Source organism: Echiichthys vipera, assembly GCF_963691815.1.
Source record: "Echiichthys vipera genome assembly, chromosome: 4".
NCBI lineage: Eukaryota > Metazoa > Chordata > Actinopteri > Perciformes > Trachinidae > Echiichthys > Echiichthys vipera.
In genome coordinates, this window is record NC_139829.1 from 12,975,786 (window position 1) to 13,002,178 (window position 26,393).

Sequence of the window (26,393 nt, forward strand, 5' to 3'; positions counted from 1 at the left end):
TGCCTCAAAACGATCTAGCCAAACAATGGAGCAATGTCATGCTTATTTTCACACCTCAATATATGATTTGCCTTGGAAACCAGAAATGATTTGGTTTGGAAATAAAAGTTATGTTTTATAAAGCTGACTTGTAGAGGTGATGTTTAAATAAATGGAAAGCAACAGTTTTCAATGTGAACTTTTTCTTGTTTGAACAGTGAAACAAATGTGACCCTGTGACCTTCTTTAAGAAGCAGGGACTTCCTTTCCTTTTGTCTCTGTCTGAGCGACTGTGTGGTCTGAAAACAGGACTGAGTCATGATGCATTGTAGCCAACATCCTTGTTTAGATCTTTCATTCTGGAAATTGATTATTTTTTTCCAGATTGCATGACTTACTGCTTTTTTACACTATGCTGGTATAAAACTTCAACATTAAATACTAACTAAAAAATTACCTAGTGAAAAAAGTCCCATCTTTCCCACAAAAACCTCTCTTATAAATCCTATTTTTCAAACTTGGATAAGAAAGACAGAGGGAATCAAAACAAGAAGAAGAGATTAACTTATCTTAAGAGGATGTGACCTTCTGACCTCATCTGTGGCGTATAGTCCTTCAACCTCACTGGTGAGGACTTAAGCTTTTTTCTTTCTTTTTTTTAAAGTTTGTGGGAGGCAGACCAGTCCAGGGGACAATGTCGAACCTCAGGTCAGACACCTGTTTAAACTCCCCAAACCTGGGCCTGTTTACCTTAGAGCAGTGAAGGCACTAGTGCGGCCCATTGGTAGCCCCACTTAGAGCTGCTGCTGCTGCTGCTGCTGCTGCTGCTGTTGCTGCTGCTGCTGCTGTTGTCATGAACACTAATGAACAAAGATAAGACGAACCTGACAAATAGATGGACGTCTGATAAACAAAAACATTTAATTTTAAGATCATGGAAAGCTATCTATCTATCTATCTATCTATCTATCTATCTATCTATCTATCTATCTATCTATCTATCTATCTATCCATCTATCTATCTATCATGTTAGACATAAGTGTTGTTAGTTGATTGACTTATCCATTAGTGCTGAAATCACCATATAGGTCTATCACATGTATTTTAATAAATAAACAGGAAAAAAAATGTATAATGTAGGCAGAATTTAGACACCTGTCACATGTTTAGGCGACCATGGAAGTAGAACTACCACAGTGTAGGAATACTGTTACAAGTAAGGTCAGAATCAGAAATACTTTAATAATCCTGGGGGGAAATTGTTTTCATTGCAAACTCCAGCTATATAAACAACATATTTAACAACAACAACATTATACAGATAACATATATTTGTAAAAACAGGAAAAAAGTATTTCAACATTTTACTTAAATCAAATACAAAAGTATTAGCATTAAAATATAATTCTACTTAAAGTAAAAATAGCTAATCATGCAGAATGTCCCATTTCAGAATCACCATGATGCATTATGTGTCCTACATCTCTTCAGTGTTGCAGCTGGTAAATGTAGAACTATTTTTCTTTGCCTTATAATAATAATAATAATAATAATAATAATAATAATAATAATAATAATAATAATAATAATAATAATAATAAAAATAATAATAATAAATTTGGTTTGAACTATATATTATATGTTGTGTTATTCTGTTAAGTAGTCTAAAGGTGGAAGTATGCCTCTGAATCGTAGTAATTACATGTATGTAGCCCTCAAAATAGGACCCACTTAAGTATAAGTACAGTATGAGTAGTAGCCTAGTTACTTTTCCCCCCTGACATCGAGGAACTACGCCTGATAACCGTTATCAATTGAACTTCCTGCTTGTTGTCAGCTCTCATATAACCGCACAAACCTTCACACACAGGCGCGCCTTGAGCCACTTTTACTGCAAACAAACCCGTTTGTCAGTGACCAGAGTGGGCACACAGGGCGACGCTTTGTTTAAGCTGGTTGTGACACATTTGACCGGTTAAGCTACCGCCAAACTGCGGGGGACAATGCGGGAGGGGAAAGGAAAATACAGACACAATGCGTTTCTAAGGTGACTAAAGCCAAACCCGGAGGGAGGCTGCAAACCCACACAGAGTCCCGCGGGAAAAAAACAAAAAACATTAATTCTTCCTGTGGAGATGCTGATGGTTGTGCACTGCAACGCCTCTGGGCAAATACAGGCTATAACATAAAGTTAAAGTCCAAGTGAAACGAAAAATAAACGTTTCCAGTTTTAATCAGGTGTCCCTAAATGTTCACTTATCTCTTTGTAGGCTCATTTAAGCTTCTTTCTATGCAAGTGAATTGCAAGGGCACATTTAGCCTATTTTAAAGCAGGCTGCAATAACCTATAAGTTATATAATGAGGAAAACATTAGGCATAGTAAAACACAGACCCACATACAATTGCATATATGCTATAACAATACAGACACACAATAATGAGTCAGCCTACTGTTTAATCGACGACCTGCAATCACCTTTAATAATGGATTCAACTAATTATCACAACTTCAAGGATCACAACTGAGATTTTTATTCTTATATAATATACATATATATTATATATAGATATATAATGTCTGTTATGGGTACACGGCTGCCTGCTGTTGGAGCTCTTACGGGGCAGCTCAGTCAGTCAGCATGTGTCTGCTGCCGCGTGTCGTTGAGAGCACGCACCTGTCACACAGTGCCAGGCTCGAGCTCGGGGTGTGAGCGCATATGGAATTGGCAGGTGGCGAGAACGTGCGCCGCTCGCGCCGTTCAGCTCGCTTAGCGCCAGAGCAGCTCATCATTAAAACGGTGCGGCCCGCGGCCACACGGGCTCTTCCCGCAAAACGAGGCGATTGTTAAAGAGCAGTTACAGGGTTATTAAAAAGATAAACAAAAGAATACTTTTTTGATTGAATTAAATGATTAAATATTATTTTTGTTGATGTGTTTGTTGATTTGTATTGTGGAAATTGTATATACATAGTGGAGGTGGGCTATATTGTAGTGTCATTTTTAATTTGAGTTGATACGTAATGTTTCATTTTTTTTCTTTCAATTTAGTTGTTAATTAAAATAAAAGAAAATAGGCCTAGCATTTCTTTTAGAATATTTTCACTTTATTTAAATGTTTTTTCAGTTTGTTAAAATAAATACTTTACTTTCCTTAAAGAGTATAGAATAAAATATATGTTTGCATAAAGATCTTTACCTGCTACAAGGGGTATATTTTGTTTAAATCATGTATATTCTGACAAAAAACAACAATACTAGGATACACTGTTACTGTGATAATAATCATATTCCCCAAACAATTTATTATTAGACGTGTCTGTCTCGTCTTAGGTTATTGCCTTTTTTTCTGTCTATTTTTAAGGAAAAACACATGTTTAATAGCATACACATGTGTCCTTTTAAATTGTTTATTTTCACTCGGTTGCCTGCGTTTTAAATAACCCAACTGAGTTTTCCTTAATAATGCTAACTAGTCATCATCATTACTCCTTAGAATAATATTTCCCTCAGCCAGTTAATAATAGGCTGAGTGTGGCAGATCTGATCAAGTGTTTAGACTGACATTAGAAATAAACGTCTGTCCTTGTCTGGGTCATTAACTGATAACATGTTGCCGCCTCCGCCTTTAAAACATTACCGCCTTGCTCTTTTTCTTTTACTGTGTGTCAATTTGTTTCCAGTAGAAACGGAGACGCGGAAGGAATCCCTGGACAGGCCTACTTAATTAAAAAAAACAAACTCAAACCTAACCGCCAATAGCAGCGCAGAGGACGGTGCTTCCCGCGCCGCCGTCCGCCCGGAGAGAGTATTTAAAGGTGGGATCCGTCCAGGAGAGCAGACAACAGGTGCACCAGGCATGAACAGGCGCGGAGGGAAGGAAATGGTGTTTTACTCAAGTAATGGAAACTGGAGATGAAACTTACAGGTGGAGCATCAAATGACTGGGTGAGTAATTTATACAATTCTATAAAAGCTGTTGCTACGAGGCAACCACTTCAGTCTCTAAACACATGGCTGTGTCTCTTTGGTACTGCAAACTTGAGCCTGTTTTACTGTTAAACGTTGATAAAATAACACCAATTTACGGTGATACACTGTGACATTAATAAAATAACCCCAACTCTCTGAATAATCATTTGAAAATAGAGATTCCAGTCTTAGTTTATCCTAAGAAAGATTTTGACGATATTGAGCATCACCTTGACTACAGTCTTTTTGTTTCCATAAACAGGACAAGATGAGGAGAATGCTGAGAGATTTTGTAGGAAAGAGAAGATTTTGCCCCTTGAAGGTAAGAGAGGAAATAAAGGGCATGAAAAGGTTGATTATTTTGGCTGCATCCTCTCCTCCAGGCAGCCTGTGAGCTGGTGGTGACAGTGTGGCAGTGTACTGCTGCTGGCTGTGCTATCTGATTGACAGCTGTCAGCTGCACTCCTCACTGGTGCTACCTACTGACCTCAAACATCCTGCTGCTGACACTTATTCATTCACCGTGAAAATATAAAGTCAAGAATCCAATAAAGTCTGGAGGGGGATGGATGACAAAAAAAAACATTAAATTGTACATTTTGCAATGTACTCAACATCAGTTCAACAGTCAAATCCATACATTTGCATTCACAGCAGGCCTGTGTCGTGGCTGGTTGGGAGGCAGTGTAATGTTAGCTGATGTTTCTCTTGCCAGCTCACACTGCTCTGCTACCTTAACAGTTACATTTGACTATATGTTTATTACTCATTTCATCAGGAGATACAAGCATCTTACAGGATTCTGAGATGCTTAGAAACTTTGCACAGTTAGAGGATACGCTCCAGCAGCTGGTCTACAGAATTTTATTTTCAATATTTGAGCTCCTGGTATAGAAAAGAGCTAAAAAAGAACAACTTGGGAAGATAATATCACATGATATTACAAAAAGTTGTTGGGCTCTCTTATCGTGGGTGGCTGGTAGGCAGTGTCTTGTTAGCTGGTTGATTCTCTGTGCCAGCTTACCTGCTGCTGCCCTCCAACTGTCCATCTAAATCCACACCTGCAAGCCGGAGCCTTCTGCAATCAACATGCACTTCTATCAATTAAAAACAGCAGGTTGGGTTTCGGAGCTTATGCTGTACATTTGATGAAAGAAGCTTTTTTTGTGACCATTCGTCAGTTTAAAAAAAAAAAATCTTTAGAGGTGACCTGTACCAATGATACTGAAACAAGTACGGATCGACTGGTATGGATTTTAAAGGCCAATGCCAATAGCGATTTGATTTCATCAGCCTTAGCCAATGACCGGTACAGGCCGCCGATTTTCTTGAGCCCATATTTGGAGCCGATACTACTTTTGCTCCCTCAATTTACATCATAAATATTATACAATGATGATAACAAATGTTACAAGTCTGAATTTTTTGAAAAAAGGAACATTTTATAAACCTAAAAAAGATGTCTCCAGCAACACGGAGCTGCCTGTGGACGCATGTTTTTAAATAATGCCAGGAAAAAACTAGCGGCGAACACAGCAGCCCGCATCGACCGATATGATACACCTAAAAAATGATAATATCGGCTGATAATATCGGTCAGCCAAGGTATTAGTCTATCACTAGAAGTAAATGTAAAATATCAAAACCAGCACCAATATGGATTTGTGGTATCAATATTCTGCATTCAAAATTCTTACTTTTAAAATATAAACTGAACAAAAGATCCTGAGCTGATTAGCTTAATCATATAATTATGAAATTATTTTATTGTTGGATGGATGTTTCACAATTTGCCGGGCTCAAATCAGTCAAAACGGTCTAACAAATTATGCTTCATCATAAGAAATCGATTTGGATGTAAACATTAGAAAGAGATGGTACAAAGTACAGACTAAGCCAAACTGAACATTTGTAAAAATCCAACACTTCATTGGCTCAACAATCCTTCAGCTGCAGCAGTGGTCATTATGAGGAATGTTCATTATGAGTGTCATAAACCACAGGATAATTAACACACACTCCAACTAGCCTTGGTTGACTTTAAGTGGATCTTTTCATCCTGCACATCCCTTGAGCGAGACATCACCCAACCACGCTCACTGTAACAGATCAGAGTTCAGAGTTCAGTCATTCCTTGCTGTCAAAGCACAGGAGACTCTGACATATCACACACAGATGTGCCCAGTATCTCCCTCAGCTGGCCCCATCAAAGCTCCACCCGTTTCTTCAGGATAATTTTGCGAACCAACGCCGTGACCTCTTGTCGAACGCTCTCCATGGGCTCGTCCGTTCGCCAGAACCGGACCACTTTCCCCTCTGGATTCACCAGAAACTTCCAGAAGTTCCACTTGGGAGTTTTCTGCACAGAATCTGAAACACAACACATCAGCATGCACTCATGAATGAATCTTACAATCTACATTTAGACAGAAACTCTGATGTTGCCCTGCATGTTTCCACCTCCAGTGCTTCTGATAAATCAACTTAATACAGATAATCGATCCTTACGTCTCACTGAGTTGCATTTTAAGGGGTTATAAACTAATATAATCAAACGTGAACCTCAGGTAATGTCATTGTTTAAGTTATGACTTAAACAACATTGCTGTAAAAAAATTTGCTTGTTTGCTACCCTAATAGTAATGGGTGATATATAAATATATATACATACATATGGAAAAGCAATTGGGAAGCTGTTGGGAGAAAAACAGGTGTTCCAGCTAATTTAACAAAAAGACAATTCAAGAATACAATACTCTTGAGTGCTCAATGCACTGTGAAATAATAAGAAACGTGCAAATAGATACAACAACGAAGCAGAAGAGGAAACATCGTCACCAATTTAACGACACGTGCAGAATTTAGAAGAAGTGCAGCAAGAAGCTCACAACACAATGGAAAGTGTTTCCACGGGACACTAAAAACTGACGCACACGGCTGGGACAGGCAGTGCTTGTTGCTGCCGTTTGTGGTTTAAGAAGTTATTGTAGTTGGCCGTCCTTCAGGGGTGTTGGAAAATAACCTACAATGTAAAGTGCAAGTGTTGTCTTAATTTGCTGCTCAACGAAAAAACTTGAAAAAGAAAATACGGGACAAGTGACTGATAAACAAATTATAATTTTTACGGTTCAGTCTTCCTTAAAGAAGTGTTTACAGGTATAAACCAAATGTAAACCCTATTTGAGTGCAAGAACTACCCACAGAATCACGAGTCAACAAAGTCCTTTCACTGAAAGGAACAATAATAACAAATATTATTCAATATTATAATATTAATACAAAAGTACCAGATTTCCACAGGGGACTAATTCTCCAGGTGTTGTTTTGGATTATCCATACATATTCATTTAACCATTATGGAACAAATAAAGTTTCAGACTGGTGTGGTGCAGTGATAGGTCCAGACTGCACTTCCTGCCAGACAGCTGCTCAAGTTTAGCCATAAATCATGTTTTATCAGTCCTCATTTTAGGTAGAAGGAAATGCACATATAGACCTTGATCACAGAGATGGTGCACTGTTCCTGCAAATATTCGTGCATGTGTGTTTTTTGTACAATATGGTGCACAGATGTGGTAGAGATGCCAACCTGTGAGGAATTTGAAGGCAGGGTCCGCCTCTGAGCCCATTATTTTGATCCTACTGAAGAAGGGGAAGGTGACGCCGTAGGTGGACTTGGCGAAAGCCTCAATGTCCCGGCTGGACCCGGTCTCAGTGTCCCCGAACTGACCGCAGGGAAAGGCCAGGACGTTGAAGTGAGAGGTGCCCAGCTCGCGGTGGAGCTCCTGCAGAGACGTGTAGCTCGCCTCCGTCTGCTCGCAGTGACTCGCCACGTTTACAACCAAAGACGCCTGTACAGGAGGGGGAAACGGGGTGTCATCACTTGTGGAATAAGTGCTTTATAAATACACCTTAAGCAATGAAACACACAGTTAACTGACACTGGATAACTTTGACAACGTTTGCACAGATGTCCTCTCAAACTAAAGGTTATGATGTGGACTTACTTTGCCTCGGTACTTCTCCAGAGAAACCGTCCTCCCCTTCGCGTCTTTCACCTCAAACGAATAGAAATCCGTTGGTTTCTTCGGCTTCACCAGCTGAGTCTGCAGGAGGAACAAACACCCGACACCGACTGTCATGCTCAACAGGACCGTTAACTTTTTCACATTCGGGTTGGAGGACTTCGTAGGGTAGCCCCCTAAGGCCTCCATCTTGGAGGGGGAAGAACGAACCGTGCTCGGTGGACGGGGGACGGGGGGGAAGTCTTGGGGCGGGTCGGTGAAAAGAATCAGAGTCAAGATGGGTAGAAGAAAATCTAGCGTTACTTCCTTCAAAATAAGAAAAAATAAAACGTTATAGTAAAAAATTGTAAGTATTTTAGGGATATTAAATCTAAAATATAATTCTTAATATTGTTTTTAGAAGAAATGTGTGCTGCTGTGTATTGTACAGTTTCAATTTACTGCTCAGTATTACCTTTCATCATCATGTGCAATGTTTTTCTATTTCAATCCCATTATGTTCATTCTCATGTGCACTATATCTTCATTTCATCATGCTATGTCATTTCCACTTTATATATTTCACAGTTTTGATGCTCTTTTGTTATCTTATATTGTTATTTGTTACTAAATTTTGGAGCAATTTAGAACAAGAGCTTCCTTTAGGATTAATAAAGTTCTATCATTTTTTATAATCTTACCTGAAGTATGCACCGGAATTAGGTGTGGCAAAGCAAGACTAACTGTACACGCCAGCTAACGTTTTCACACTGAATTGTTAGGATAATGTAGCTGTAATTATAATTGCTTACATATTAGCAAGTTATTGGCATCAGCATATTCAGAAACTGATTCAAAGTATCCATATATTATTCTTACATTTACTGTGACAGAGAAATTAAACTCTGAACATTACAGCAACCACTTAGGAAACCAGTTAGCAGTATTTTAGCAACCACCCAGAAAGATCTTAGCATCCCCTTAGCAACATGGGCAACTGCCTAGCAACAATTCCAAACACTTAAGCAACAAATGAAACAAACACACACGACCTATTGTCCCTTTAGCAACCCCTAAACTGTATTTTAGTAACTATGGTAACAGCTTAGACATAATCCAGTGAGTTGCTTAGTCATAAAGCACCATTAAATAAGGCATAAAGATTTGCTTTCGGAAATTGTTGTGAAAGTGTAGGATTCAAGTATCAAAACCCATAAGTTTTGCTCCCAAACTTTTAGTGCCAGGCAAAAAATAAGACGGGGTTATTACCACAGATAAACAAAAACAAAACTTTTTAAACATTATAGTTTTAGTATCATCCATCATCTGTTTTGAGCGGTACTTTTGCTTTGAAAGTTTTAACCGGAAGTCTTGCTCTCTGTGTCGCCGTATTGACACTAGTGAAGTTAGTGTGGTTTGAAGTTTGTAGAGAAATGTAGTTTTCAGTAATTTTAGATTATTAAGACTAGCCTTATTTTTGTTGAAGTGATGTATTGTTGTCTGCCCTGTCAAGAGACAAAACAGCGCCCATCACGTCTCCTACAAGCGGTTCAGGAGGCGGATCATCCGGAGGGGCGGCGGTGAGGGTCCTGCAGCGAGCACACCGCTGGCCACTGGGCGGCAGAGTGAGCCCCGCTTTGAGCTCGATACGGTCTGTCGGAGGCTGCAGCTGGATTCTCCACCGAGACACCACGATCCATCACAGAGAGTCCTGCATGGAAACCTTCAAGGTAGACTATTATTTAAACATCATCATCATTTAAAAAAATGTAGAAGGCACAATAAAAACATCCCAAACAGTTACCGCATCCAAGCTGTGATCAGGACCAAGCTCTATTCAAATGACTTTGTTATTTTGGAGAAGTTCATATGAGAAAATGATTTTGATTCAGGTTATGCAAACATCATTTTACATATTTAATAATGTAATTAGATACATTCTTTGTCACAGTCATACACACACAAATTCTACCTGTGTGCACTCTAAGAGGCCTGACAATGGCTGCTTTTTTATATGGTATATGTTTTACTGGATTATATTAAATTCGGTTGATGTTTTTAAACAATGCAGTATTGCTAAATAAAAAAAATCCTTGTGTCATTTATTTGTCAATACATTGGTGCTTCAACTGTAAAATACAGTTTCTAATATGTATATGTTAATCATAACTCGTATGCCACTATATTTCAGGGATGATTGCTGAAAATATGTACATTTTTTATTGGAATAGGCTGATTAATTGCTACCAGAATTAGTTTAATCTTGTATAATGCTATAAACATTGGCCGCCAAATCAAATATCAGCCAAAATACAAGAGATTTTTTTTTTTTTTTTTTTTACATGTACTCCATTACTAAACAGCTGTACTTAACATTAGGGCTTTAACCAGAAGCCCTTGTTCATCCACTGTTGGTTATCTTCACCATCATGTGGCTGTCTCCCTGTGTTCGCAGCATTGTTTTGTGATGTCATGTTTCCTGTGATATCATCTCTCCCGATCAGAGACAGCATTGACAGGAGGCATTTCCCACTGCAGCACTATCAAACCACAAAACACACCGTGTCCCGTCACTGCCAGGATACTACCTGCTACAGAAAATGCACCAGAACAGGTTTGTTTAACTTGTACCTGTGCCACTGAAGTTTGATTTTTTTTCTCCAAATGAAATACAAGATGTTCCAGAAGGGCTTAGACTACCTTTTGCAGACTGTCTGATGATAATATTCTTTATGCAGGATTACTTAAGGTGAAATAATAAAAGCACTTAAAGTTAGCTATTAGTGACACCTGTTATTACGGATATTACTGTTCATGTCATTATGCCACATAATAGATAAAACATAACTGGGAGAATAAGATAGAAGATATGTTTGAAATAAATTAATATAAAGATAATGTAAAAGATTGAATCTAAAAATCTTTTTTTGGCAGCAGTGGGTGTGGAGAGCTGGAGTTCAAGAACAGGGAAGTGCTGAACAGGATGGTACAGCATTCGTTTTCTTTTCTTAAAGTCTTACAGCGCATCCTGGCCCACACACACAAATAGATTTCTGAATGGCATGTAGAGCAATAGTGCATGCTGTCATACCAGGAAATGAGATTGAAGGCCTTAAACAGTGTGCAGAAATATTTTTAAGCAACAGTACGTGCTTGGTGATTAAGGGCAGTCATGTTTAGGTTCATGTTTGCTGATATGATTGTTACATTATCTGTAGTCCATCTTGTAAAGCATTTTGAGAAAAATAACACAAAGTAAAAATAATGCAGTAGGCATTGTCAACAATAAACCAAAGATGTATAAGTGTGTATTTGTGTGATCTTTTCCGTTCGCAGGTTCTGATAAGAGAAGACATGCTTTGCAGCCATTTGCTGTTCTGGACAAAACTTCTGTGAGTCAGCAGGGAAAGTCAGTGATGAAGTTGGCGGCACCGTCACTGCTGAACGACTACTGTAAGAGAAGATGCGAGGGACAATGTAGCACCCAATAATGCAATCACTTCTTGAAAATGTAACAAACATTTGCACTCAATCTGATCAAAAATGTAATAAGTTCAAATTGTATTAAATTTCCAGGAAATTATAACATTATTGTGAGCTACAGACGTTCTCTTTAGTTTCTGGTCAAAACTGTCTGATTGTTGGAGTTCCTGGTGGCTCAGTGGTTAGGGCGGGTGCCCCATGTACAGAGGCTAGAAGTCCTCAGCGCAGAAACCTGAATTTGATTCCCACATGTGGCCCATTGCTGCATGTTGCCCTCTCTCCTGTTTTCTATCCCTCTTCAAGCTGTCCTATTAAGCCCAAAAAATAATCTGTTTGATGGTTTCAAGGTGTGTGTTGGGGGGGACTTCCTTAAGAATCAGTGAGAAGCTCCTGTATTATATGTTTTTCTGACTTTCATGATAGGTCAAGCAACCCTTTTTTTAAAAATAAAACCCTAAAGCCAAATAAAGCTTCTGATTGTGACAAATACATTGGTGTTTCTCACACAATAAATCTAATTACTATTATGCTGACTATGAAACATTCAATCAGTCGGTTAAGACTCATTCTGTTGTCAGCTTTCTGACTAGCTTCTGTAGTCCTCTCTTGATGAGATGGAAAATCTCTTCCCTTTCAGACACTAATCTTCTGGACTGCAGTTGTACTGGTATGATTGCATTAGCACTGGGCTCTTCTGTTTACCTCTGGAATTCAGAAACTCGAGCTCTGGTGGGACATTTTGACCTGAGTACAAGGACCCGAGGACAAGCGTGCCTCCAGTCCATCTCGTGTCTGAGCTGGAGCAGAGATGGCAGAACTCTCTGCGTTGGGACCAGACGAGGGGAGATACAGGTAAAAGCTCTGGAGATTATGAGTACAAAGGAGATGGAAACTTTCATACAAAAATGTGTTTGGGGGGGTCTGTGTGAGGGGGAAGTGTAACATAGTTGAATCAGCAGCATGACTGTTTGTGGTGTCTCTCTCTTTGACTTTCTTAGTTGTGGGATGTTGAGCACAAGCAGAATATGAGGTGTCTGCCATCCCACCTGTCTGTGGTCAGAGCTCTTTCCTGGAAACAGCAGTTACTCAGCAGGTATGAATGGAAGTTACAAAGTATTTCAGTAATAAAGGGCACTACATTCAGTATCAGTATATAATGTGCAGTATTATAGCAGTGGAATGACTGAATGACTGAATTTCCACGATCTTACAGCGGCTCTGTTCTCGGAAGTATCCATCACCTTGACCCTCGGGCTCCTACACATCTTGTGGGCGCAGTCATCCAGAAGGAGGGGATTTGCAGCCTCCAGTGGTCACCAGGAGACGACCAGCTGGCCAGCGGCTCCACAGAGGGCCTCCTCTGTATATGGGATAGTGACATTGCAGGGGTCACAAGGTCACGTCAGCCAATCACTACCATGAAACAGCCCAGCGCTGTTAAGGTTAGTGTTTTCTTCATGACTGGGACTTGAAATTAAAACACAGCTTGTGTCATTTTTTTAAGATTGTGTCTGTCAAATGTGACACAATCTTATGAAGTGGTATTTTTCTGTTGTTACTCCTAGAACCAAGTCCTGTTCTCATACTCTTTGTCTGAATATTCCTGTATTCACTTTATCAGAAACGCTCAGTTTTAGCTTCTGCCTCTATAAGCCCCTTCCCCAAAAAGGCCCACTGATTGGTCAGTGTTTCTGGGTCTTCTGCATCTGAACTTTCCGCCTCTCAGCACCGTCATTGCAGCCAGGGAATGGCAGTAGCAGCACTTTCTACCTAGCTATAGTATAGTTGTGGCATCACAACCGTACAGAAGTCCTGTCGGCTCGTTTAATGGCACAGTTTCTGAATACGGGCTGTGCGTATTTTTCTGTGGAATGAGCATTTTGATACTTCCACACAATAGCACTTTGATCTGCTTTATAATCAAAAAGACGTGGAAATCTCACCTTTAAATACCTATACTTTGATTCTCTGTTGTAAAAACAATGATACAGGACTACGTTTTTTATAAAATTGTATCATAGACTCCACTGGTCTGACCCATAGACTGTATAAAAAAAATGGACGTAGCATACCCGTCCACGTCCATTGTCTTAACTTGATCCAATCGTTCTCACCTATGGGAGTCGCCATCTTGTCAGACTTTGACTCCGCCTCCGACATTGGGGGGAAGGAGATACGTCCATCTGTGTTCCTTCTTTCCATAACCATCTCCACTGTCTTTAGATCATTGAGCTCTAGAATATTTTGTCCACACCAAGTCACCAGGTGGTCAATCTCCCACTTGTAGTTAGTCTCATCTCCATCAGAGATCAGTTCAATGAGGGTGGTGTCATCTGCAAACTTCAGGAGCTTGACTGACGGTGACTGGAAGTGCAGCTGTTGGTGTACAGGGAGAATAGAAGTGAAGAAAGTACACAGCCTTGAGGGGAACTAGTGCTGATGGCCAGCTAGTTGGAGACGTGCTTCCCCAGTTTCACATGCTGCGTCCTGTCAGACAGGAAGTCAGTGATCAATCTGGTGGAAGTCAGGCACGCGCAGCTGGGAGAGCTTGTCCTGTAGTAGGGTTGTGATGACAGTGTTAAAGGCGGAGGTGAAGTCCACAAACAGGATCCTGGCGTTGGTTCCTGCTGAGTCCACGTGATGGAGGATGAAGTGGGGGGCCATGTTTATGGCGTCATCCACAGACCTGTTGGCTCTGTAGGCGAACTGCAAAAATGACAACATGCTCAAAATGAAAATGTCAGCATGCTGATGTTTATGTTGTATTTGTGGTTTACATCCTAATAAAGTATGTTTGCATCCTAACATCTGCAGGTGGTCGTAAAGTATTGGACAAATGGAAATGTAGACGTGCTATACCAACAGGGGAACACGTGATTGACACAGCCACAATCATAAATTGCAAGCATAATTTCTGTATGACGATGATGATTAATCTTAGCTTGTGCAAACTTGAGCGGCACGTTACTGGATGGTATGCTTAAAGGTTAATATTATACAGAGGTGATAATACCGTTAGTTTATCCCGCAACTATTCCCATTGGTCAACCAGACAATCTGTTGACCAATGTGTTTGTGCTTTTGTTTTCATTGTGTGTATTCAGGCAACGAGATGGTGTCCATGGCAGACAAAAATGATCGCCACAGGAGGCGGATGGAAAGATGGAGAACTGAGAATCTGGGACACAGATTCTGGGACTTGTGTGACTTCTGTCAACACAAATTCTCAGGTGCTTAAGACTCAAAGTGTAGCAGAGGTATTTTTTACTGTGTATAAATATGGGCTATATGAATGCAGGCTATGCCTAACCTCTCCAATTTCAGATCTGTTCTCTACAATGGGCTGAAAAGAAGAAATATCTGGTCACAGGTCACGGCCTCCCTCATCACCAAGTCAACTGCTGGTCCTGGGAATTCCCCTCCCTCAGCCCGATCTACCAGCTCGAAGGTTAGAGAACCTGAAATATGGTTCATGTACACCTACATCGACCAACACATTCACAACAGCCTCATAGGAATAAATGTGTTGCATCATTATACATACTGAGTAATATAAATAGAGAAGCTTTAGTGTGACAGTTGGACTGAGATATTTAATAGCCATTTTGTGCTGACTCATTCATGTCCTGGGCTTCCAGTGAATGTGAAACTATGAATTTAACACTACGGGTGGTATAACATGGCACAGTTTCCTGAGCTGTTGTGAACTGTCAAGGGGGAAACAAAGACTTACATGTTAAAACATTCTTTTAGGTTTAGGACTTTGTACATTTTCAGTGAGTGTGTTATTCATTTACTCAAAAATTGCAGTAATTCTGGTGGGGATTTTTAGCCTGAAAGTCAGATTGAGTTGCCATTCTGTTTTGAAGACGTGCTCATCTTGGCTGTTTTCTGTTTGATGAGATGTTGACTTTTTTAATATTAATTAAATAAATATGACCCTGTTTGAGACAACTTCTCAATTTGTAATGTCCTATTATATTATGTATTTCTTCGTAATTTACCGTTCAGTGAATGTGCAGTCTTGCATTGAAAACTGATGTGACACAAATCATGACATGCAAGTGAAACCGAACCCACAAAAGAAAATGACAGAAAGCCTCATGGTCCAATGTTTATCCTTATGATATGATATCTTGTCAAAGTTAGAACTTCTTTATTAGACAATTGTAGTGGTGAAATTAGACATAAAGACACCTGTTTTATATGCAAAAGTAGGTATATCAAAGTATTATCATGTTGTCATTTTCAGGTCATTGCCATCGAGTCCTGCACTTGGCCATAAATCCTTGCAGCACTCAGATTTTCTCTGCTGGAGCGGACCAACAGTTTCACATCTGGGAAATGTAATTATCCACATCAGTCAACATGGAGGGTGAATTTTGGACTATATGAGAACTTTAATGTATACATAATGTGTATTTAACTGCAGCTAACTTTCCCTCCCCTTGTCTTTGTTTTGTATTTTGTCTCTGTTTTGTACTTTCTTGTTGTCTTTGTCCTTGTCTTGTATTGTCATTGTGAAAAAGCAATAAAATCTAAATATAAAAAAAAACAAAAAAACATGGAGAGTGAATTTTGTTGGTCAGACCAGTGTAAAACCTATAGCTCACTCTCTTGGTAATGCCACTGTGTTGAGAATACACACGTCCTGTCCTCTTCTCTGAACTAACCACAAAGAGAAGCAAGGTTAAGGCTAAGATATGTCATGCACCACAAGATTTTCTTTTTTCTTTTTTTCTCAACTACAGATCAGTTTAACCTTTGGGTAAACTAAGTAAAAAACAGATTAAACAGATTCTGCACAGAAATGTAGAATTTGTAGTCAACAGGAAGAGATTTGGGTAGCAGAAGCAGTCCGGTTTCCAGTCTTAGACCGAGTAGTAGTTATCAATCACGTTTGAGCAGGCTTTGGTTGCATGCAGGTTAAAAGTATGCGTGGAGAGCAAAAAAAAGAGGTAGAACGCATTGGCCGTCATGCAATCACAGAGCCCATCCAATATTAGCTTTTTGTAATTATTTATCAAATAATAATGCATTCATATATTTGTGTCTGACCTACATAAGTTAGATATTAAACATAAAACCATCCAAAAATGATGCAAACAAATATGTTTTGGTGTTCAGAGAAGAAGGCGAGTATATAAATGTTTTGAAGCATGACTTTGAAGCTGAGACAGTGACCGGATACTAATTTAAGGACTCTTCTAAAGCAAAGATTCCAGCGACGTTTTTGAGGAATAAAAATCCACTGATGTACTCTGGCACCTGACCCTGTAACCCTGTATATAATTAGAAGGATTTCAAAAAAGTTTTTCATAACCAGTGCAACGAAGCTAGTCTTTCTGTTTAAGAAATTTATTGTGATTGAGGTTATTATTTAGCAAGAATGTAACTTTGAAATTAAATAATGTGCATGTGTGTGTAATTATAATTTATTTATTCACCTGACTTGTAAATTTAAAGTTTTTCAATGTATGTCATCCTTTCTTTCTTGCCTGCACCTTAAAGGTTGAGGTCTTGAGATATGTAATCCATTTCTTTTATCTTTGGAACAATTAAATGAAGTCTTTATCACATCAGGCTTATGTGTTTTTACTTGACATTAGTTGATTGCTACTACTTGATTTTATTTAACTAACAAGTGTGTGTGTCACATGTCAATAGATGCAAAGTAAAGTACTCCTGGTAAAGACCTGTGTGTTGAAAGATATCTCTCATGCACGTACTGTATGTGACCAGACAAGACTTTAGAGAAGTTATGCAAGAGTACATGCGGTGACGACCTTCTTAACAAAGGGAAGAAAAGGCAAGACCACTGTCAAGTGTGATCTTTTGGTTAAAATGTTCTCAGACAGAAGTGTAGAAGAGATGCTGTGACATGCGAGGTTTGTCACCACAAACATCCGGTTCTCAAAGACTCTCAAATCATTGCAGGTCAGCAAGACACACTGGTGATAAGAGTTAATGATATAAAAAAACTAAACTTTTCAGCCAAAAAAACATATAGAATAGAAAAAAACAGAAACACCAAGATGCATCATCAGCAGTGAAACATACTGTACAATGACTAATCTGACTAAGCACTGACTTTTTACTCCAAAGTGTTGTTTGATCTTGTTGGCATAAGGACGCCATGACAGTGTTTTATGAAACCACAGTGAGAAGTTAAAATATAATCCCTGGCTCAATCAGGCACCAGCTTTAGATTTATTCTAAAACCTACAAAGGCCTATAAAACTACAGGAAACTACAGCTAAATATTGGTCAACTGCTGTAAAAGAGTGGTGGCTCTCGATATGGGGACGTTGGGTCTGTCCATTGGTCGGTTGGTCCACCACTTTGGTGAAGACTGAAATATCTCAACAACTAGTGGACCCAAGGATGTACTTTAGTGTGGTTTTGGCCTTCAGACCACTATTGGGAAGTCTTGCACTTGTCTTGGTCTCGAGCCTATTGAGAACAGGTCAAGTTGTTCCTGGCTGCTGATTGTACAGAACGTTTGCCTGCATTTAGTTAGATATTAAAAGATGATGCATCTTGTCTATATATCCACCCTAACTGCTTAATCACTAGCCTTGGAAAGACACTATTGCCCACGATGGTCTTGAAAAGGATTCAATTTCCTCTGGACTTGACTCGGACTCAGGTAAGTTGGTCTTGACTACAGCCTTGATTGGATGCATTGCCATTCATTTGGTACAGATTTTCAGCCATCCTGGACCTGTGTGATCTAATGTGGGGCGAGTTTAAGACGATGACTGACACCATGCATGCCAGTCTGCGTGTCCGTTCAGCTCTGATGGTTGTAGGTCTATCCAATTGCGTCCAGGAGAATTTTGCTCTGCACCGTTGATAATGCCTTGGAAATTGAGACTAATCGCACATTCTTATTAGCCTGGGCCTTCTTAGTTCTTTTTCAATTTGTCCAGTACTTCTCTTTATTACTAAATGCATGATAAATTAATTACATTCCCCTCAGCCTCAGCTGTACTTTGTGTTTAGTGCTAGAAAATGTAAACATGCTAACATGTCTGACTAAGGTGGTGAATAGGGCAAACAATATACCTGCTAAACATCAGCATGTTAGCATGATGACATTAAATAAACTGGCAAAACAATGACTCCTACTGTGAATAAGTGTGTGTTCCTATACTATTTGCAGTCTAGAATCCTTCACAGGGGGTGTTTGCAAGGAGTTGACTTTTCAAACCCATACCCACGGATACAGTATATCTGGGGTGACAGGGGGCACAAAGCCTAACCCTGATAATTAACTTGTTCTAGTTATTTCTCATGCAAACCAGTTTTCAAAGTGTTTCCTCTTCCTTATAAACACGTCATTCATTTCTGGAAGCCGTGGATTGTTCTAGTTCTAATTAGATTCAAATTTCCACGTTACACAGTACACTGAAACAAACATTCCCCAGACTGCTCACTCCTAAAATAGACTTAAGGGTGGAGCTACAGTATTTTTAGCACCTCCTATAAAAGCTCAACACCTTTGACTTGGTTTTCAGTTTGTTCAGACACGCTGGTTTGCTAACTACACAGTCAGTTGTTTTCAATTTACTATATAATCAGGAAGTAAAAAGATTGTGCAAAAGTTTTGTGATAGCTAAGCAGATTGAAATGTGTATAGACCTACAATTCTGTGGTGATAGGAGAGATATGAAATATATAAGAGAAATATTTTCTGAAAGCAAAAGACAGAAAAGTTTGTTTTTTTCAGTGTGAGTTGGCAATGGTTTTATATGATATCTAAATTTCTATTTAAAAAATAATGAAGGATAAACATTGTGACGTCCCCACAGGTGAACCGTCAACATGGCCACTCCCATTTCCTCCACCTCTTGCATCACCCCATGGTGTGAGGCGATTTTATAAACCTCCCAAACACAGGGAGTTTAAGGCAGACGAGGGACAGAGAGGAGAATGTGGTAAACCTGCATCATTATGATCATTTGAGGAAAGATTAGACAGCTGTTGGATGAAAAGTAATGAAAAATATAGACCAAAACAAAATGTATGTTTTCCTTTGAGACACAGCTTCTGCAGCGACTGGCTGTTCTGGGTAACTGTTGCCGAAGATTCTTTCACTTTTGTCAAGCTTTAACATGATAGGATTGCTGCAATAAAACAATAATCATTAATTGCAGCTCTACCAAAAGGATGATGGCCTTCTGCAGTTGGTAGTTGGGGATGCCATATAGAATATAAAAACTAAAATTAATTAAAAAACTAACAATTAATGGTCTATTAGTCTGATTGGAAACTCAAAACTTTTTCAAAAATGATTGTCTTGAAACTCTTGCATTTGTAGGTGATGCATATGTTTCCTTTCTCTGCCCTAGTGGACTCTGTTGGGCAGCCCCAAGGCATCATTCTCATTTTGAAGTTGCTCAAGCTCGTGTCTCTGTCTTCCTCCGCTGTGGATTCTTTATCGTATCCTCAAAAAAGGCAAGTCTCCTTTTTTGTGTAAGAAAATGAATACACTAAAATACTCCTCATAATATACACATATATGTATAATGTATCCTCCACATTCTTTACTGTGTTTTTTTTCTTTTCCAGACTTCCGAACATGACGTCCTACCAGTGGAGCTCTAAACTGAGGACAGTTGTTGAGCTGATCCCTGAGAAAAACAGAGGAATCCGTTAGAAAGGGGGAAATCTTTTTCTAGACCTCCATAGAATCATACTCGATACTGGGGTATAGATGGCGAGGAAGGGCTTTAATCCTTTCTTAACCTTGTTCTATCTAGCATGAATTGTAGCATGAACACTACATATCCTCATCAAGTTGAATATATAGCAAATGGAAAGGGATTAGTTTCCTAATCTGGTAAAACAGGGCTGATGAACAAAACAGAACTGAACACAACTGGTCAGTTTGAGGTAAACAAGTGTAGATCATTTGTTTCGTTGCTCAATTCTCCTCCATTAAAGCATCACAGTATTTCCACTGGGATTATATATGTTTAACCGTGTGTAGCTGACTTGTGGTTGCCCATTTTGTTTTACTTTTAAAGCCCCAGTTCCTGTATTCAACTAACCGATCTGAGCCTTGGTTTTTAGGAGAAGAGATGTCAACACAAATTTAACACAAGGACTAACTTGCTGCTCACAGGTCCCATTGAAAGTTGCTATAAAAAAATTAGGACGTTTTTTAGTGCTTTTTTTGTTGGTGGATTACTTCAAAACATTAAAATAAACCTAATTTCAGCAACTTCGACGTTTTGAAACTGCTAAACACTTAAAACTTTCAGAAAAGCCATAGTGAAATGTCTGTTCCTGATGAGTAACTATATAGCTGTACTCTGCCAGTGATGTCCCACTGTGGATGTTTGTAGTATTTTTGTATCATATTTTTTTTATCTTCTTATCTGTTATTCTTTGATTTTTTATTATTTTGTAATTTCTGAAATATTGCATGTGTCATACTGTCACTCATTAAAATCTGAGCAAACGTTTTAGCATGCAGCAATGGAGCAAAAGGTCTTGAATGAATGAGTAAAGTGTTGATGTAAAAGGTGTACTTCAAGCTGGGAAACAGTGCAATCTGTATTTTGAGGCCCCTCTTCCTCTCAGAATGATGATGTATTGAAGGAACGTTGGTGTTTTCTAAAAATAGTTTCATTGTTAAACTGTAGGTGGCAGCATTTGTGCCTGCCTTTCTACAACTTCACAGGACTGCAGCTGAGAATCAGCAAAGTATAGTATATGCTAATTATATTTTTTTGAAACATTATATGATAAAGTGACCAAATTTCTGAGACAAAATCTGGGGACATTTTTGGTTCAGAGGCGTAAAAACCTCCAAATGTGTGTATTTCGGGCCTGTGTGTTTGTAACATGAGTAAAAAAAAATGTAATTTCCCTTGCAGGATAAATAAAAGTAATTCTTCTTCTTCTTCTTCTTCTTCTTCTAAAACATGACCAGTAAGAAGTCAGTTTGATATTCATTCGTCGTTTGGTCAACATTTACGTTTTTTCATTTGTTTTCCCGTATTCCATTTTCGGATCTTTCAGCCACAGTGAAAACCGGGGACATGTCCGGGGACAGGTCACTGAAACCGGGGACGTCTGGTCACCCTGTAATATGACAAATAAAGTCTCAGTCGGTATCCAGTTAGTTTATTTTAAAAAGACACAATGTCAGAACATGTGAAATGGTCCAGAGGTATAGCTAAGGAAGGTACATGTCATTTGGTGTCACTGACCAGATGTGAGCCCAAAGTGATCTAAAGACCATATGTGACAATATTTTATGTTGAAAACTTGAAAGTCTTAAAGGGATGCATTAATGTGAATCTGGCAGCAAATTCTGATAGTATCGCCATTATTTTTTTTCTTTGCGCTTTTCTGTTGTTTTTATTATTTCTTTGTTTTTTATCCGTTTGTTTGTGGTATTTTGTTTGATACAGTATTTTAAGTTTGGGCCCATAAGCCCATGTACCTATTTGTCTAATTTATTATCACTCATTTGGATGTTTTGGACCCAAAGCAAAAAAAAAAAATCACATTTCAAAACAGGAATAATTACAGTATTGTTATTAAAAATGAAATATTTTTCAATCCTTGAAAACTAAGCTGTTTTACATTCAGAAAATATTTGTGATCATAAAAACTTACCGTTCTCATTTGCGTGAGGCTTTCAGGTTTAATTCTTTAAGATATGTAATGCAATAGCACTTTGTGAGCCTTATGAATAAATATATAATGTTGACATGGTGTCATCATTTCTTTTTACTCATTTGAGGAATCAAGATCAACATTTCAGGTTAGTTAGAAAGATTGATATCAGAAGCTAGTGAGCTAAGCTTAGCATAAAGACTGGAAAGAGCTAGCCTGGTTCTGTCCAAAAAGAGAAAAATCTGCCTACTAGCACTGAAATCAAACAGCCTTTTTATGGGTCATTATGTGCCAGACTATTTCTTGCGTTTGAGGTTTGCCAGGTCAGTAGCTGAGACTTTAGAAAGTTACAAAAAATAGTCTGTGATGCATGTATAACAGCAAACTGCCTCCACCTTGAGTCGCTTCACACTGGCCCTTTAGCGAACTGTCTGCACCCTGATGATGTCAGCTGCACCGCGTAAAAGGAAAGCCTCTAACACACACTGAGAAAAGAACAAAGAAATGGTTATGATGACTGGGAAATGACACAAACTGTTACCACATGGGCTTGAAAACGAAGACAGGACACACCGAGACCCATGTCATGCTTACATATATTCTGCTGACTCATGCATTTCCACGGTCAGACCACATCCTTTGCTTAACACATAAAGGCAAGTGTCTGCATCGAGGTGGGTTTCAGAGCATCACATCAAAGAGAGAGATAAGAAGAAATGTTCTGCCCGAGGGATTTCATCGTTTTGATCTCTTGTGTGGTCCTCCTCACCGTCCACCCAAGTGAGTAGTCTTTATTTACCTTGTGATATCTTCTTCGTTCATGTAAAACGGCAGAAGGTAACGCTACTTTCAATATTACAACGTAGATGGTGTTTATGATGTGTGTGGTTGACCACTTTCTGACTAATTCATCTGCTTTTATGTGAAGTTAATGAAGCGAGTGTGTTCTGTTTTAGGTAATGGTTCTGAGATTATTGGAGGGAAAGAAGTGCAGCCTCACTCGCTGCCTTTCATGGCTCTGATGGAGAGTCCAGTCTGTGGAGGGATCCTCATCCATCCGTCATGGGTCCTGACTGCTGCCCACTGTGCTAAGTAAGGACAAGATACACACATTCCTAAAATGCATGCAGTGCTACTTTGTACAGATGAAAGATATGTTTGTGTTTTTTTTATTATTAAATATAATATCCACACACACAATCTGCTCTTATGTTATATTGAGATGAAAGTTTGCTCTTTAAAGTAAAAATCTCAAAAGTTCTCAGTGACCTAATTAGAGAGACAATCATCATCATCATTCATCATTGAATCACTGATGATTCAATGATGAATGATTCATTGAATCATCACTGATGCAGTTCTTTGAAGGCTTTGAGCCATGAACAGGTGTGCATGTGGAGAATCTGAATAATAAAGGAAGTTTTTTCTGACCAAATGACAGGTAGCCTGAAGTACACAGTGACTTTGCACAGAAAAGAAAGCAAAAATGTCTCACTTCAAGAAACCACAAAGGACACAGGGCTTGAGACAGGATATGCTCTTTAGCCTTGTAACATTTGAATCTGCACTCTGGGCAAACTTTTACAAATATGTTAAGAGTCTCCTCCTCTGAGAACCACTGTCTGCACTGTGGTTCTGTTGTCATCTTTATATGTAGTTGGAAGATTCTCCTTCTATTGGATACAAAATCATATCTGTGAATGCAAAATTCTGCCTGTATAAATGTAACTCTGGGTGAAGATAAACAGATAACAGTTTTATCTCAGTCCTAGACGTCAAGTCATCAGGTCCAAGTTTCCAGCAAATCTTTTTTTCTTGTCGAGTCCGAAATCAAGTCAGAGTTTTCCTCCAAACCCCAATCTTTTCCCTGAGCCTAACCAAGTGTTTTTGTGCCTGGACCTTAACCACAGCCTTGTCACAACAGAATTGTTCAATGATAACAGCCGTGAGTCATGGCAAACACGGTTTGATGTTGTAGTCTGGCTGTCGGAAATCTTTTAATGAGCAGGTCTCACATTCAGCAGTTCGCCTTTAACCTTCACATGTAAAACTCTTAAATCCAAAAGCGATAACTCTTGGCACAGAAACCTAAAATGAACACAGACAAGTCACTCAAATCATCACGTTACAAGTCAAGTCTTTAACGTCCACATCTAAGTCATTTAGTTTATGTAAAGTCCACTTACAAGTCATCAAAAGAATTCAAGTCCAAGTCTCAATGACTCAAAATCACATCTCTGATCAGTCTACACCCGAGTGAATTTGACATTTTAAACATCTTCCACACAGCCATATCAGCTCTGCTTGAGAACCAACTCTCTCTACTTATCAACCAACACTAGGGGGACAAATTCACGTTTCTCTGAACCTCAATAAAGCGATATCCTCACTTTATTATAGCCTATATATTAAATGTGATAATATATGGAAATACAATGAAGCACCTGTGATAAAGTCATCATTTTGTCACTAATATATGCATTCCCAGCATGTTAACTTCTGCATGTGAACTCATAAAAAGCCTGTGTTTCCAGCTCTGGCAGCATTAAGAAGGTGTTACTGGGGGTGCACTCCACCAAAGAAGAGGAGAAAGATTCCAGGCAGATCCGTGGGGTTAGGCGCAGTGTTCCTCATCCCTGCTATGATAAAACAGATAAGGTCAATGACCTCATGCTGCTCAAGGTAAGGTGACATTACAGTAGTGCCCATGAAGCTTGTTCTGGTTTGAGATGACTGAGAAACATATTTGGAGCAGTTTCTTTGAACTCAATATTTGCTTTTAAATTTGTTCAGGCAGGAGAGAAAGATACCAAACCGGAAACAAACTTTGATTCAAATCAAATCATTGCCAATGTAAAGTCAGGAAGCTGCTTATCTCAACTGCTTATCTTCAATTCCCTCCCAATGTGGACATGCGTACACAAATAAATGAACTTTCAGTCTGTCCTATTTTGAGACTGCATAGTAGTGCTGCAAAGTTTATTCATAACAATCATTGTCACGGCTGGTGGAATCTGGTGGCTTAACTGCAGGAGAAGCACACCAGGGAGGCAGGTCAGATGGAGGGAAATGTACTGATAGCTTAAGATCAGGAACAGCATGGCAGTCCAAAAAGTCAAACAAATCCAGCAGCGACATGACAGGCAACAGGTCAATATCAAGGAGAAGGTAGCAGGGTGTTGTGACAACATTTAATGTTCCTTTTTTTTAAATTCCAGCTTGACAAACCGGTGAAGCAAACCAAGGCGGTGCAATGTCTATCGTTAGGTAACACCGCCAAAGAACCAGCAGCCGGCTCCAGCTGTCTGGTGGCTGGATGGGGGGCAACATCTAACGTTGCCAAGCAAATGTCAGACGTCCTGATGTCTGTCAATGTGACTGTGATCGACAGATTGAAATGCAACTCTCCTGAATATTACGGCCTTAAGCCCGTCATCACCAGCAACATGATATGTGCTGGTTCAGATGGTAAAAAAGCAGCTGATGCCTGTCAGGTGAGTGTGTTTGGATTTTATTTTTGCAGGAAGTAAACAGCCTGTCACCATAACTGCTATGCGTGTGCCTTAACATGGCATGTTGCTTATTTATTTTCTCTAGGGGGATTCAGGAGGACCACTGTTGTGCAATGGAGTGCTAGTCGGTGTCACTTCTTTTGGAAAGAAGTGTGGCCTGATTAAAAAGCCTGGCGTGTACTCTTTTCTCTCAGAAAAAAAACTCATCTGGATCAGAAAGACAATGAAGAAGTCTGAAATATAATTAGCCCTCCTTGTTAATAATTCTGTATCCTGGGCCAAGTTAACCACCTAAACGAAGCCTTTCTTTTCATGTTACATTCACTGTATACTATATATATACTATATTAGGTCGCCTGTATAAGACATTGATTCATGTTATAGTATTTTTTTTAAAGGGCTATCTCATTTAAGATGAAATCGAATCACCAAAGTGACATTTTTCAACCAAAAGGATTCATCACTTCCTGCAATAGAAGCTGAAAGTGATGTCTAGGCTTCAGCTCAAATCTTGTGGAAAGATTTCATGAAACCAGTGACATTTGTAACTGTCTTAAGGACAGAGACATACATACATAAATATTTCTTTCTTTTAATATATTCTACTCTGTCTATTACAACACATTGTCATTACAGTATCTCCTAATGTCACACCTTTGTCACAGAGCATCACAGATTTATGTTTCAGTATGCTGGTTTCAGGTCGTGTGAGATCAGTGTTCAAATTAAAAACCTCTGATGTCTCACTGAACATTTTGTTGTTTTTCTTTTTAAATTTCTTCTGGCTCTTTAGGTCAAATATAGATA

At 39.1% G+C, this 26,393-nt stretch overlaps 3 protein-coding genes across 3 annotated transcripts; 2 read left to right on the forward strand and 1 right to left on the reverse strand.

Moving 5' to 3' along the window:
* Nucleotides 1–5,701: 5,701 nt before the first annotated feature.
* gpx8 (glutathione peroxidase 8 (putative)) lies at nucleotides 5,702–8,181 on the reverse strand. Its single transcript, XM_083913168.1, has 3 exons — nucleotides 7,960–8,181; nucleotides 7,542–7,803; nucleotides 5,702–6,322 (listed from the first exon to the last, which is right to left on the reverse strand). Exons 1-3 carry the CDS (start codon nucleotides 8,164–8,166, stop codon nucleotides 6,159–6,161), a joined length of 633 nt encoding a protein of 210 aa, XP_083769294.1. The 5' UTR covers nucleotides 8,167–8,181; the 3' UTR covers nucleotides 5,702–6,158.
* Nucleotides 8,182–8,945: 764 nt separating this feature from the next.
* LOC310945929 (cell division cycle protein 20 homolog B-like) lies at nucleotides 8,946–20,101 on the forward strand (the record flags this gene model as incomplete). The annotated part of the gene is made up of 10 exons (XM_083912191.1): nucleotides 8,946–8,960; nucleotides 9,470–9,686; nucleotides 11,293–11,409; nucleotides 12,077–12,291; nucleotides 12,438–12,532; nucleotides 12,653–12,881; nucleotides 14,544–14,669; nucleotides 14,764–14,887; nucleotides 15,692–15,785; nucleotides 20,014–20,101. 10 exons carry the CDS (start codon nucleotides 8,946–8,948, stop codon nucleotides 20,099–20,101), a joined length of 1,320 nt encoding a protein of 439 aa, XP_083768317.1.
* A 2,689-nt stretch (nucleotides 20,102–22,790) lies between these two features.
* LOC310946277 (granzyme A-like) lies at nucleotides 22,791–25,830 on the forward strand (the record flags this gene model as incomplete). The annotated part of the gene is made up of 5 exons (XM_083912715.1): nucleotides 22,791–22,854; nucleotides 23,031–23,166; nucleotides 24,618–24,756; nucleotides 25,293–25,568; nucleotides 25,672–25,830. 5 exons carry the CDS (start codon nucleotides 22,791–22,793, stop codon nucleotides 25,828–25,830), a joined length of 774 nt encoding a protein of 257 aa, XP_083768841.1.
* Nucleotides 25,831–26,393: the final 563 nt, after the last annotated feature.